This window comes from Callorhinchus milii, unplaced genomic scaffold (genome assembly GCF_018977255.1).
Source record: "Callorhinchus milii isolate IMCB2004 unplaced genomic scaffold, IMCB_Cmil_1.0 Scaffold17, whole genome shotgun sequence".
Classification (NCBI taxonomy): Eukaryota; Metazoa; Chordata; class Chondrichthyes; order Chimaeriformes; family Callorhinchidae; genus Callorhinchus; species Callorhinchus milii.
This window is the reverse complement of record NW_024704758.1, coordinates 6,669,865-6,683,241: the sequence shown is the minus strand read 5'-3', so window position 1 is coordinate 6,683,241 and position 13,377 is coordinate 6,669,865. Positions and strand designations below refer to the sequence as shown.

The 13,377-nt window shown below is 37.7% G+C and overlaps 1 protein-coding gene across 2 annotated transcripts in view; it reads left to right on the top strand.

Moving 5' to 3' along the window:
• Window positions 1-13,377, top strand: part of pde3b (phosphodiesterase 3B) — a 112,577-nt gene that overhangs the window by 69,779 nt on the left and 29,421 nt on the right. For both annotated transcript variants that reach the window (XM_007887531.2, XM_007887530.2), the window contains exon 2: window positions 6,202-6,255. In XM_007887531.2, coding sequence (XP_007885722.1) covers window positions 6,202-6,255 — 54 coding nt within the window. The remainder of the gene's footprint in view (window positions 1-6,201; window positions 6,256-13,377) is intronic.

Genomic DNA, 13,377 nt, shown 5'->3' with positions numbered 1-13,377 from the left:
TCTCAGGGTACCTTAGTTCTGAAGTATCCCAACTACTGGCTGTAAAACTATAGAATGTTTTATCTTTTCACGTCCTCCCGACGTGAAAAGCGCGATATCAAATGCAAGGATTAATTATTATTATCTAGGGTATCTTCGTTTCAGCTCTTAAGTGATGGGAAACCAATGTGTCATTCGTTTTTGGCCAATATTGTTTTGCATAAAACAGTGATCTGTTAAGCATCAGAAACTGGTAAATGCAGGTTATAGGTACTTGTATTGTGCATTGTGCTTTGTTGTGGTAAACATTTCAGTGTTTCTGAAATATACTGCATTGCAACGAAGGTTTGTAAAAGAAAACCTTGTTTAATAATATGACAATCTTTACATTTGATATAGCGCCTTTCATCAGGGAAGATGCCTCAAAGTACTTCACAGGATATACTGTAAAGTGCAGTGTCTGTGTATTTTGTAGGTAAATCTGACGGCCAATTTGCCCACGACAATGTCCTACAAACAAGCATGAAATGAATGATCAATTTTATTTGGCCGATTGTTGGCCAGGACACGAGGGAAAATTGTTTAGCAATTTTGTGTGTTTAGTATAACATTTGCACATTGTGTTTTTAAAATAAACTGTCGGAAACTAGTCAGATGAAAGGAATGTGTGTAAAGCTTTCAACTCAGTTGGTTCTTTCAATTGAAGGGCTCTTGCTGATGGCTGTGTCCTTTAATTTGACGTTTGCAAAGTACAGAGTATACTCATACTTTTATGCAGCCTTTTATAATCACAAAACTGAAAGTGGAGGGGAACTTTTGTGCTTTTATCACAACATAAAAATGTTGAGTGCATTGGATTTTACGATGCAAAGGCTAGGTTTCCTTATACAGCACTGGGAGGTTAGTATTGGCTTAAACATGTCATGCTTGTTAATAACATCTTGTCTCTTTGAACTATGTCTATGCTTGTGGTCTCCAATTGCAAATATACAGTAATTTCACCTTACAGTACATTCTGTGAAGCGCTCTGAGACAACGCAAAGATAAGGCGTTATATTAATTGCAAGGATTATTATTATTTTATTATTTACTGCCAACCACTGTTTTGCCTGATGTAGGCCCACTGCTTTCTTAAAAGTGTCCAAAATAAAACCTGATTAAGTGTCTGCCTGGGAGTACCATTGTGTGGCAAAACAAACTACTGCATTTCTTTTCTCCATCTATTTCTGTTAGCACCATGTTGTAAAATGGAAGGACACTGGTTGAATTGGCAAATACCGTATTACCATTAGCATTGTGTCCCTTGCTTGCTGTATATTTTCCTGGATCAACAGCTGAGCTCCCAAAGTTGGTACCGTTCAACCTTGCAGTTTCAAAATCTTCAATTTGTTCATACAATTTTCAACTTGTGGTTTCCCTGAGCAACAGCAAGCAGAGGAATTGATGTAATGTTTCTGTCTGTCTGTTTATGAAGAAATGCAGAACAATCGTTTTCACATTTTAACCAAATCTCATTAGGAAATTATTTTTTATCAGATCATGGTGACTTTTCTAACTTGGATATTCTGGTAATGTACTTATTTAAATAAAATCTAATCTAATTTGTACAATCTGTCCTTTAATTGACTTGTTCACTATTTCTGATTTTCTATCCGCCGACCTACTTCTTTTACTCCCTACAGACCAGTGAATACACAGTCAATTCACTTTACAGTGTATTCTGTGAAGCGCTTTGAAATATCTCGAAGACGTGATAAAGCCCTATATCAAATGCAAGGATTATTATTATTATCTGGCCTCTGTAAACTAACCCCTTCCTCCGAAATATCGCCAGACTACGGCACTACCTCACCCCTCACGCTGCTGAAACTCTGGTCCACGCCTTTATCACCTCAAGGCTGGACTACAGAAACTCTCTCCTCGCCGGCCTTCCCGGCCCTCCCTCCACACTGCAGGTCATTCAGAACTCTGCAGCTCGTGTACTGTCCCGCACCAGACACCGCGACCACATCACTCCCACCCTCGCTCGCCTCCACTGGCTCCCCATCCCCCAGAGGATCGAATTCAAGATCCTCATCCTCACCTACAAGGCCATTCACAGCCTCGCTCCCTCCAACCTCTCCGACCTGCTATCCCCCTACCTACCTGCCCGTACCCTCCGTTCCTCTGGCTCCGGTCTGCTCCACATCCCCCGCCCCAACCGCCCTACCATCGGTGGCCGGGCCTTCAGCCTCTCAGCCCCGAGGCTCTGGAACTCCATCCCCCAGTGCCTTCGCCGCCTCCTCCCTTTCCTCCTTCAAGGCCGGTCTCAAGACCTTTCTCTTTGACCGAGCCTTCAGTTCCCCTCTCGACTCTCTACCCCATCCTCGCTCCCTTCCCTCCTCTCACACTGACCATTTCCCCCCAATGCTCGGGTCCTGACCCAACTGTCCAGCGCCTTGGGACGTCCTCCCGACGTGAAAGGCGCTCTATAAATGGAATCTTCTTGTTGTTGTTTCATGGCTACTGTGTGGGAAAACGCAGGTAATAGATGCTTATGTTATTACTCAATAACAACGAGTATAGGAATATCATTGCTCTTTCCACCATGCCCCCGCCCCACCCCTTTGCTCCAGTCCTCTTCTCAGCATACGGTATTCACTGATGATGTTTGATACTATGGGAATTGATAGTCTTCCAGTATTTAAACCAAGTGGCCTTTTTTTATATTTGAGCACAAGTGTCAGCCGGATGATATTGACAGACTGTGGCCTTGAAAATATTCCTTGACATCAAATGAAGCAAATGGAAAGCAATTATTTGTGACTGTGGCGAGCCAAGTGACTGCACAACATATCCAAGTTTATGAAGTAAAAATTGTCAAAGACTCTTTAGGGTTAGTATTTTAACTAATATGGATTTGTTCACTATTTACAATATTCCCTCCCATCACATTAAGACAAGTTGTCATCAAGCTAGTTTTTATTCATAAAAATCCTTGTACCTCTGCAATCTGCTTGCTCCCTAACTCACTACCTGTTGGTTCCAGCCTCCTGCTTGTCCCTCGTGCTCTCTGTTCCTCCATCCTTAGCCGTGCTTTCAGCCACTACGCCCCGAAACTCTGGACCAATCTCCCTCAATCCCTCCACCTTGCCCCCTCCTTCCCCATCCCCAGATCGCACCTGAAGACCCTCCACTTCGACTTGTGCCTACAATCACCTCCCTCCTCCCCCCGGCTTGACATCGTGCTGTCAAGAGTTCTGGTTCGCTACCCTGCGAGAGGGGCGCAATATAAATGCAAGCACTTGTTTTATTTGATATACTGCATATAATGTCAAAACTTTGCAAATTGCTTTGATCTTGCTGTCGAACTTGCAAACTTCTAATCACAATGCTTCCTATTTCCCCATTTAATTCAAGATTCATTGACCTTGAATTTGTGTAATAAGAAGTTGCAAGAAAGGTAGAGAAAACTTAACCAGGATTGAGAACCCATCTTTTATTTTTATTTTTGACAGTAGAGAATACTACTTTCATATCATGACTGACATATAACCCTATAACATAGGAACTAATCAAAGTCACACCTTTCTTTGGTGTTTGGGTTCTCTGTGGAAACTTTTTAGATAAATACAGAAATACTTAGATATATGTGGGAAGTACGGAAGTGCATTTTAGGTTCACTAAAGTAATTAATTACCCAGTAAAAATTGTCATTTATTTGACTTCCACCTTCCGGTGTGCTTTCATATACTGTCTTATTCTGCATTGCAGCAGTATATATAGTAAATAATATACCTTTCAGCTCAAAACTGTTCGCAGCTGATCTCACTGAATCTTTCATATCCTGTAGAAAACAGAACAACAGGGCGTGCATAAAATTGAGCCACATTGTGTTTTTCACATGATTTTATTTGTTGGTCAATGTAGATCTGCAATTACAGAAGTAATTTGTGGTATTCAGCACAAACAGAAGTGTGTGCTTCCTGTAGTAAACAGGAGGTAACAAACCACAGAAACCTGATGGTGAAGACTGATATTCAGTTTATTCTATTATTTTATCTTGTGGTTTGCTTTACAGTACTAAAAGCGTTCATTGTAATAATAATAAGAGTAATTCTTACATTTGCTATAGCTTCTTAATTTGTTGTGGAAACATTGCAAAGAGCTTCACAGAATTAACTGTATTTGAAGGCAAACATGGCAGTCAATTTGAGCACAGCAGTAACCCACAATATAGCTTTGAAGTGAAGTGAATGAATATGAAACAATGAATTATGCGAGGACTGTCGTATTTATGAATTATGTGAGGACTGTTCAGGTGTCTGTCTGGACACCTGAACAAACTTCTCTATTTGAATAGTGTCATGAGATCTTTAACATCCACATGAACAGACAGGTTCTCGGTTTAACATCTAATGCAAAGGATTTTCTGTATCAAATTATGGCCTAGTAAATAGCAATGACTGTCAGAAAGTTTCAGCTTGATTCCAGTATATTGGAAATGGCCAAAATATACTTACTCATGTTTCCAACCAAATATTTTTATAGTGCAAATAAGTGAAAATGATGTGTGAAAATGATTTTTTTTGCATACATTTAACCCATCATGATTTTGACCTTGTCAATGGAATGAGCTTTCTCTATAGGGTATCCAGGTTCACAGCAATCTATTTTCATTGCACACCTGGCACCTTTGAACTGTAAACTGTTGGGTCAAAAAATGGCAGGCATTTACATATTTGTCTGGTGATGCATATGTGACAGCAGAAAGGAAAAAACCTTACACTATGGAATGTTTCAGAGGACAAAGTAAATGTCATTCGGTAGGTGTATTACATCTCAGATTTTATTGGAACCCATCAGCACCTGTTAGACCTCGATATTTGGCAAAACCTACAAATACACACATTTGCGTCACTTGAGCAATTAACTAATAAACATATTTATATGACTGCTTTGAAAGTGAATGATTTTTATTTTAATACATGTGCACTTTTAGTGGTTGAATTTAGCGGGACTTCCTCCCGACGTGAGAGGCGCTCTATAAGTGTAATTTTGTTGTTGTTGTTGAATTGAAAATTGACTTCATTAATGATATGTATAGATTTCTTCAGATTAAGATTCAAGTTCATTATTTTCATTTGTTGTGGTGCTTCTTCCTTACTCGTCTTTTATATTGAAATAACACAGTGCCCATTTTCCTGGACTTTTTATCAATTCATGTTGCAAACTATTAATTCCTATGATTTATCATATACATTTTTATGCATTTAACATGCTCACTGAGCAACAAGCAGGAAAACAAAACTCCTGGAGTTCACAGTATACTTTGTTGAATTTGAATTTATGAAAGAGAAAAATTGAGCATTTTGAAATGAAGCAACCTTTAGGCACTTGCCTGACAGTAACTTGCTTTTTAGATACTTTATAGCTTTGCAATATTTTTCGGAATGACGCATCATATTATAGTACATATATATAATTCCTGATGATTCGACCTTGACTTAACTTAACTCATTATACTGTCAATATTCCGGACACATTTATATATGTACTTATACATTAAAAAAAATTAGTCACTCAACCCACAACTGTTTGCGGAACACTACTGTGCGCAATTAATTGGCTGCCGCATTTCGCCCACAAAATATGCAATCAATTCACTTTATAGTATATTCTGTGAAATGCTTTGACACATCTCGAAGACGTGATAAGATGCTATATCAAATGCAAGGATTATTATTATTATATGTATGCCTAATTCACCACCCCAAATAGCTCGTCACTGAGCTCTATCCCTTTGGTCTGGTTATCAGGAATTTGTATTTACATAATTAAGTTTTCAAGCCATATTTACAGTAAACTGTCTTCTGTTGGTCCATCTCTTTTTCTTTCAAAAATACATGTCCGGTCATTGTTGTAGTGATTTATAAGGAAGGCACAATGCGAGACTGTGATACTTAAATGAGTGTGTCCAGTTGAATGTACTTTAGGTGTACTTTATGTCCTTTCGTTTGCATTTGAATTATGTCATTACACGGCAAACGTGTACTTGACATGGAAGTAATTTGTTAAATCTACATCAATCTAGTAATCACTAGTGCAGATGTTTTTTGCAGTTAGAAAATGCTGCTATTACGAACTGAAAAAAATCTAAGCTAACTTCTAGTTTCATGCTTCCAACACTAATCAAGCCACCCTGTGCGAAGTGTTAACAAGACTTAATTTCATGTTTTCCAGATGATCCTGTGGGACTGGGACTTAAAGCAGTGGTTCAGAAGCTATCAGTATCAGGTTAGTATCAAATCTGCATTATCTTAAGTACCCACTCCATTTGCAATTGTCTCCCAGCCTTCCTCCTCATGATTTCACTTCACTGTAATTGACATTAATCCCTCCAAAAAAAAATAATTTGGTCACTCAATCCACAACTGTTTGTGGGATACTGCTGTGTGCAATTGGCTGCTGCGTTTCACCCACAGTATACACAGTCACTACACTTTACAGTGTATGCTGTGAAGCGCTTTGGGACGTCTCGACGATGTGATAAGGCGCTATATCAAATGCAAGTAGTATTATTATCAGTTAAACGTTTTTGCAATTAGGTTTGTGTGTTCCTGCATAAATTGGACACAAACAATAAATCATATCTACTAACTTTTTTTTACTTTTTCAATCCCATTTAAAATTTTATACACCTCCGTGAAGACCCCTCTTGTCTCAAGACTGAAGAGCCTTATCTTGTCTAATTGTTGCAAATAACTCATTCCTCTAATACCTGAGGAATTATCCTGGCTGTTCACCTCTGCGCTTGGACAACCCCCTTACCTTGCGGTGTTCAGTGTCCAGAACTGTGTTCAGTACTTCTGGTGCAGTCTGACTAAAACAATATAGCTTGAGTATGACCTCTGGCAATTTGTACGTAACTGATTTAGCAATATAACCCAGCATCCTGTGTGTCTTGTTTATTGCTACTTCACATTGTTTTAAAGTTGTGAGCAACAAGTCAACTAACATCCCTAGATTACGTTCAGTTTCCCCTTAGCAAATTCAGTCCCATCCATGAAGTACTTGTGTTTCGTATTCTGGAATCCTATATGTAATTTATCAAAAGTAAACTTCATTTGCCAGTTATCAACCCATGTGATTGCCAAATATGCAGGCGGACCAAACACGGTATTCTTTTGCCGCATGATTCGACAGTAAGTGGGAAATGTAAGTTAAGCTTTCTACTCCATGGTGCTTTATTTCTGGGAGAGATGTAGCTTCTTTCCCTGCAGTATAAAAATTGATGTAGAGGTCAACCAGCACTGAGCAACTACCTGAAAGTGTCTGAACACCTACACATTGATTATTGTGTACAATTGAAGTGAGAACTGAACCCCATAATCAGTAAGTAAATAATCTTAATTCCCTTGCTCATCTCCTTTCACTTGGTGCCCCTATTCCGTGAACATTCTGTATTCACACAGATAACAGTTGGGGCCTTTGAAGATAAAGGCCAACATCTCATTCGAACAAAAATCGTTTGATCTCTTGTATAGATTTTCTGAAAGTGGACATGAGACTGGAAGATTCATCCACATATGCTGCAGCATTTTAGTACCTCACTTGTGGGCACATTACTAAAGGGATTCATTGCTGACAACAGGACGTTGTTGGTCTGCATTGGTGTCGACCATAGGCATCACAGCTGAAACACAATTATTATCTACGAGCTGCCTGTTATTTAAATTATGTTGAGAGAGTTGATAATATTCAAAAAAGGAGTCAGCCACGAGCCTGGCTATTGTAAACCAAACAACCGCCCCAAAATACTTGAGTGTTCTATGGATGATATCAGTGCTTGTAAAAAGAGCATATAAGACCATACCATACGTAGCAATCAGCATGGATTTCTATAGCAATGGCTCAAACTTCATGGAATTGCTTGAATTCTCATGAAACAAGTCATAGAATATACTTGTAATTTCAGAATGCTTTTCAGACTGAAAGTTCCAAATAGTAGCATTCTATAAGAAGGTTAAAGCATATGGATGTAATAACAAGTTAGTTGATTAGTTTGTCACTGAACTTCTTCAAGAATAATTAGATGGTTGTCTGCTTAGTAAGAGGGTTGAATTTTATAGGGACAATAACTTGCACTTACATAGCACCCTTTACTTAGGGGAACGTTTCAAAGCATTTTATATGGATGTGTGCAGAATGAGATGAACGGGACGCAGTGCTTGGACCTGGTTGAAATCTCTAGAGGGTGAAGACCAGAGTCAATAGTGGAGATATGATGATTAGCTAAATATAATGGCAGTTTTGGTTGATTGCCTTTTGGTGGTACCTTCGTAGGGTTTTCCACAGGAGATTCAGTGGTTGGGTTGGAGTCAATGATCAGATAGTTTTCTTATTGTTGACTTTGAAAGGAGCAGGCTTGATAGGCCAAATTTCTCATTCAATGCATTTTTTATATTTTACTTAATATAACACGGGTAAAAATGCACTGGTCATGTTATTTTGTTTTAGATACTCTTCTGATGTATGAATAAAATGTATAAACGCTACCCCATTGCTAAATATTTATATATAGTCCATTCAGCTTCTGTGTTTCATTCCAGTTTCGTGTATTTCATTCCAAAGTTAGTGAACCATTCTGTAACCCCTGATTATGTGAATGATGTTGAGCTACGTATGCATTATATGCCCAGAGTTTGAAGGAGCTAAATTAAAAGCAAGCAAAAGCCATTATGAAATATTCATTTTGGCACATCCCACTTTAAAACTACAGTGGAACCTTGCCATAATAAACTCTAGTTATCAAAACACTTTTTCTCTGATCCGGTTGGAATATCAGAGCTGCTGTGAACTTCAATTAACTAAATACCTCACATGAGCTTTCTTCCCTGTTTGTGATAATTAGACTTATGCTAACTGACAACACTTGGCAATTACTGGGGAGCCAAGAGTCTCCTCACCTTAGATAGTTTATGTACTTATGGAAAGCCACAAATGTTTGTTTATTATCTTATATACAGTACATCAAAATCTGGTGTTTTAATCCAAGCTAAAATTCTTGACAAATTCTAGAGGAGCTGCACTGTTCTTTATTGATTTAGTGCCAGTAAATGCTTCCATACAAGTTTGTATTTGCCCACTACATAATCTTTAGGGACACAAAGCTATTAGGACCAACAAGTCCACCCCCTTTTGGATGTTTTGCTCATTTCAAACTTTACCAGCTTCCAGGATTCACAAATTGAATGGCTCGTAATATTCACAAACCAGAAGTCTCAATTAACCCATTGCATCCACTTTATATATACATCCCAAATTATCTACTTTAATGGGCTTCCTGGTGATGTGCTTTACAAGGCTGTTACTCTTTGTTTAGGAAAATACTTAACCTGACTTTTCCAAACACTCTTGACATCTTAATTTTAACTGTGTCCCCAGGTACACTATTATAAATAATTTCTGCAGTTTGGTTTCCTGCAAATTGATGCCTAGGTTATAGGTCATGTAATATTTCTGTTTCTTATAGTGACATCTAGTGGATCTCGTGAATGCAAAAATCTCAAATTGAGTAATTCAATTTCTAGCATTGTTTTTATGAGGATTCGCATCTTTGTGTCATTATGCAGAGAAATTGCTTTTAAATAAGATTTATTTGCTCATCAATCTGAGACATATGTTAATGCATGAAAATATTATACAGCAAAGCAAATGCTGTACAATATCCACAGATTTTGCAGTTGAATGTTAGATTAAACTGTGTACATTTCTTACTCAGAGGTACTGATTGTATAGTTGATTGGTACATTTTCATGAGAAGTAAACTATAAAGGTAGCACAGTGACAGCAAATGTAGATTGATTTCAGTAGTTAGTTCTTCCATATTCTCAATTTAATTATGTAGTAAGCTGTTGACCTGCTCCCTTGAAGAACTTTGGAGAGTCGGCAGGGATAATGCACAGATTCCATCTCGGTAGGCTGCTAACTTTACTGCCATTAATACCTCTCAATTTGTGCCAAAGTTCCTTTCCCGGGAGGGAATGCTTCGCTTCTGAAATCTGCTTCCTCTAACAAATCTGCACCAAACCCAAACATTTAAATAGAAATGTGGTTCTACTATGCAAAGCGCACGTAGTTCATGACTCTTATAAATCCAACCTATAGCTAGCAGCCAGCTCTGAACTTTAATGACTGTTCTTTTCTATATCATCTATTGACATCTTTGGCCTAGTTATTTCCTTTGATCTCAGATAGAACTCTTGCGGAACATCCTGTCATAAACTACCTCCAACAAAGTTTTTTTTATATTCCAAAAGATTTCTTCATAAACAAATCTTTATAAAATCCTAAAGTCCTTTAAATATTACTCTATTATCCAGGTGTCTGCTGCCCTTTCCTCATCTGTAGTTTCCAACTGCCATGTATTCCTATCAAATTTAGTTTTTCTGAATATTAGTACTGTGAGAATTGCTCCTCAGAACTTCTGTTCCTACCTCCAAATATATTTTGTATTAATTTAAATTCTTGCATTCGGTCCCTTAAAATTCCCCCAACTAAATTCAGACCATAGATAATTACAACTCTGTGATGAATACTAATATATTAATAATACTACTACTAATAATATTAGTGTTGAATTGACTGAAGGTTAGGAATCTAACACTGGGGAGCACTGTGCTTGGATTTTAAAATCTGAACATTGTCCCAGAAATCTTAAAATTTCTGATTTACTTTGTTTAAAGTATAGCTTGGCAAAACATAAAGGGTTAATCTAAACTGCACTAGACAGAATGAATGGAGCTATTGTGTAAGCCAAGATGTCAAAGAGAAAAACGGACTGGAAATTCTGGCAGGTTTATCCTAACAGGTTTTCGTGTTCAATCTATTTACATTTATTACTCAGATCTTTTGCAGTTGCCTTGTGTGGCTTCCCACCGTTCTATCCAGGTGGAATTTCTTGCAAAGACCTTGATAGATGAACATTACAAGATGAGTCGGCCCTTTCACTAACTTTGATGTGATCTTTATTGTAATATAAATATATATGATTGAATTTGGAATATTGGTGAAAAAAAACTCCATATTATGATAAATTGCTTATTAAAATGTAATATTAATTCATTTTTTTCTAAATGAAATCTAGACATATGTGCACCAGCTGCTGCAGGTAATGAAAAGTATCCCACTATTCCCTAGAAAGCAAAATGTTTGTTTTGACATAACAATTTTCAACTGCTTTTACATTTTGTTTATCTGATGTTACCAGTTTCCTACATTTTGTTTATCTGATGTTACCATTTTCCTTCTGCTCATGTACTGTCTCGACACATTTGATTTCCTCTTTCTGTAAACCTTTCATTGACTGGTGATGAAGACTGCAGTAAGTGGTTTCCAGTATGAGATTAAGGCATTTTGCTGAAACTCCATTTGTCCTGTCAGGATTTGGTTTGAATATATACAGCAGATTCAGGGTTGCAGATACATTGTTGAATGATTACTATTGGAGCAATGTGGTACCATTTTGAGGAGCCAAACTAAATTGGATTAAGAGCTGACACCTCTTCCATTAGCAAACGTGTCCCGCCTTTGTTTAAAAAAATTGCCAAAAACTTTAAAGTAATAACTTGATGGGTAGTTGTGGAAAAGAGGCCCTTTGGTTGAATTCTGGATATTGTAGGAATGATTATAAGTACAGAATGTTATGTCTCTCCATGTCAGGGAATGTACAGCATCGCCTACCTATTACATCTATATGTCATTAAGATATAATCATGATATCATTCATATTGATTTACTAGGAAGTGCCGTGCAAGGTTTGAGACTTTCTGATAACACATCCTCTCGTTCCCGGTAAGCTGGGTATTGCAAGGAATTTATAAAATTACCCTTCACTTTCAGAACCTAATCATTTGTTAGTTTTTTTTTGAACTGGCCAAGCGTGTACAAAACAATAATTTGGAATCCATTTCAGCTGTTCCATACAGCCAGGAAGTAAAATGAGGATGGAGACATTCTTTTGAATGTGCATTGTGGAGAAGTCCATTGCTGGTTGTACAAAAGAAAAGGGCCAAAATTTTGTTGTTTTGGAAGAGGATGATATTTGAGATAAAGGCTGCAAAGTTATAAAAGGAATGTTTTGTTAATGCAGTTAGGTCGGTTTATTGCTTACTGACATTGTCACACCTTCTGGTATGTAAGGATACTATCATTTCGTAAATGATTTAGTAAAGCTTCTGATTCGCAGTTTTTTTTCTAACCTCAATTGCAGGATTGGATTACTGCTTAAAATTTATTTCTAGTTATTTTAAAATATGTCGACTATGGTTAATTTCATGTTTGTTTTCTTACTGTTACTAGTCTGGCTCTTCGTCTGAACTTGAAGGACAATGATCATAGTCGAGATCCAGTTATCCACACATTTATACAAATAGTGTGGATTATTACTATTGTAATTAGTCATCATGCAAAATAAAAATTGATTACAATACTAACGAACATGATCTTCCATCAGGAATTGTGTTGTCAGTGAGGTGTACCACTCTGTGCCAGCCCTCCTCTCGCTGCCATTTTGTTTCTTCGCCAATTTATAAAACTGGCGGTCTATAAAACTAAATCATTCGATGGCATGGAAATTTTCACCTGACATTTTTAATGTTTATAAAGAGCTGATTGTAGGACCAGCTCTATTTCCTTTAAAGTAAAATCCCAATTCAGTCTACTAGTCATACGCACAACTGCAAAATTGTTCAGGGCCCCGATGCTATGTGCAGCAGGAAATAGTATAACTGCAGCCTCAACTCTGCTTATAATTTAATATTTTCTCAGTCGGACTCAGAGCAAGACCTTTTCCTGCAAACTGATTTCTATCTATTGTTGCAAAATCTGTTGACTCCCAGATTTCTTCCTATACACCATGTCTAAATCCAGCGAATATTCTGTGACATAACAACACAAACATTAGGGCCACAAGAAACATTCCCACAGGTCTGACTGGGTTAGGACTCAAGGGATTTGCAGTTCCTGATGTAAATGTAAATACAACATCTGATGTGAAGCACTGAGCTCCAGGCAACGCTGCAATCGTTGGGTCACCCTCCTTGATAATTGAGCATTGATTCTTGCAAAGTATCACCACTACAGTCAGTTGAGAGTATACCCAACACAAGAAAATATGTTGGAGCAGAGACTCAATAATTTTGATATTTCGGTCCCACGCTTTTAACATGGAAGGAGTTTATGTGTTTGAAAATGCTTTTTTTGTGTCGGCAAATCTCAATCCTAGAGCCTCCAGCATCGCCTGATGTGTCAACACTATGTACTTTGGAACTGGCCCAAATTTCAATGCTCTGTCTGACATTGTGCTGAATTCTTAGCAAAGTCCCTTTGACCTCTGATTTCAGGATGTTTTTCAAC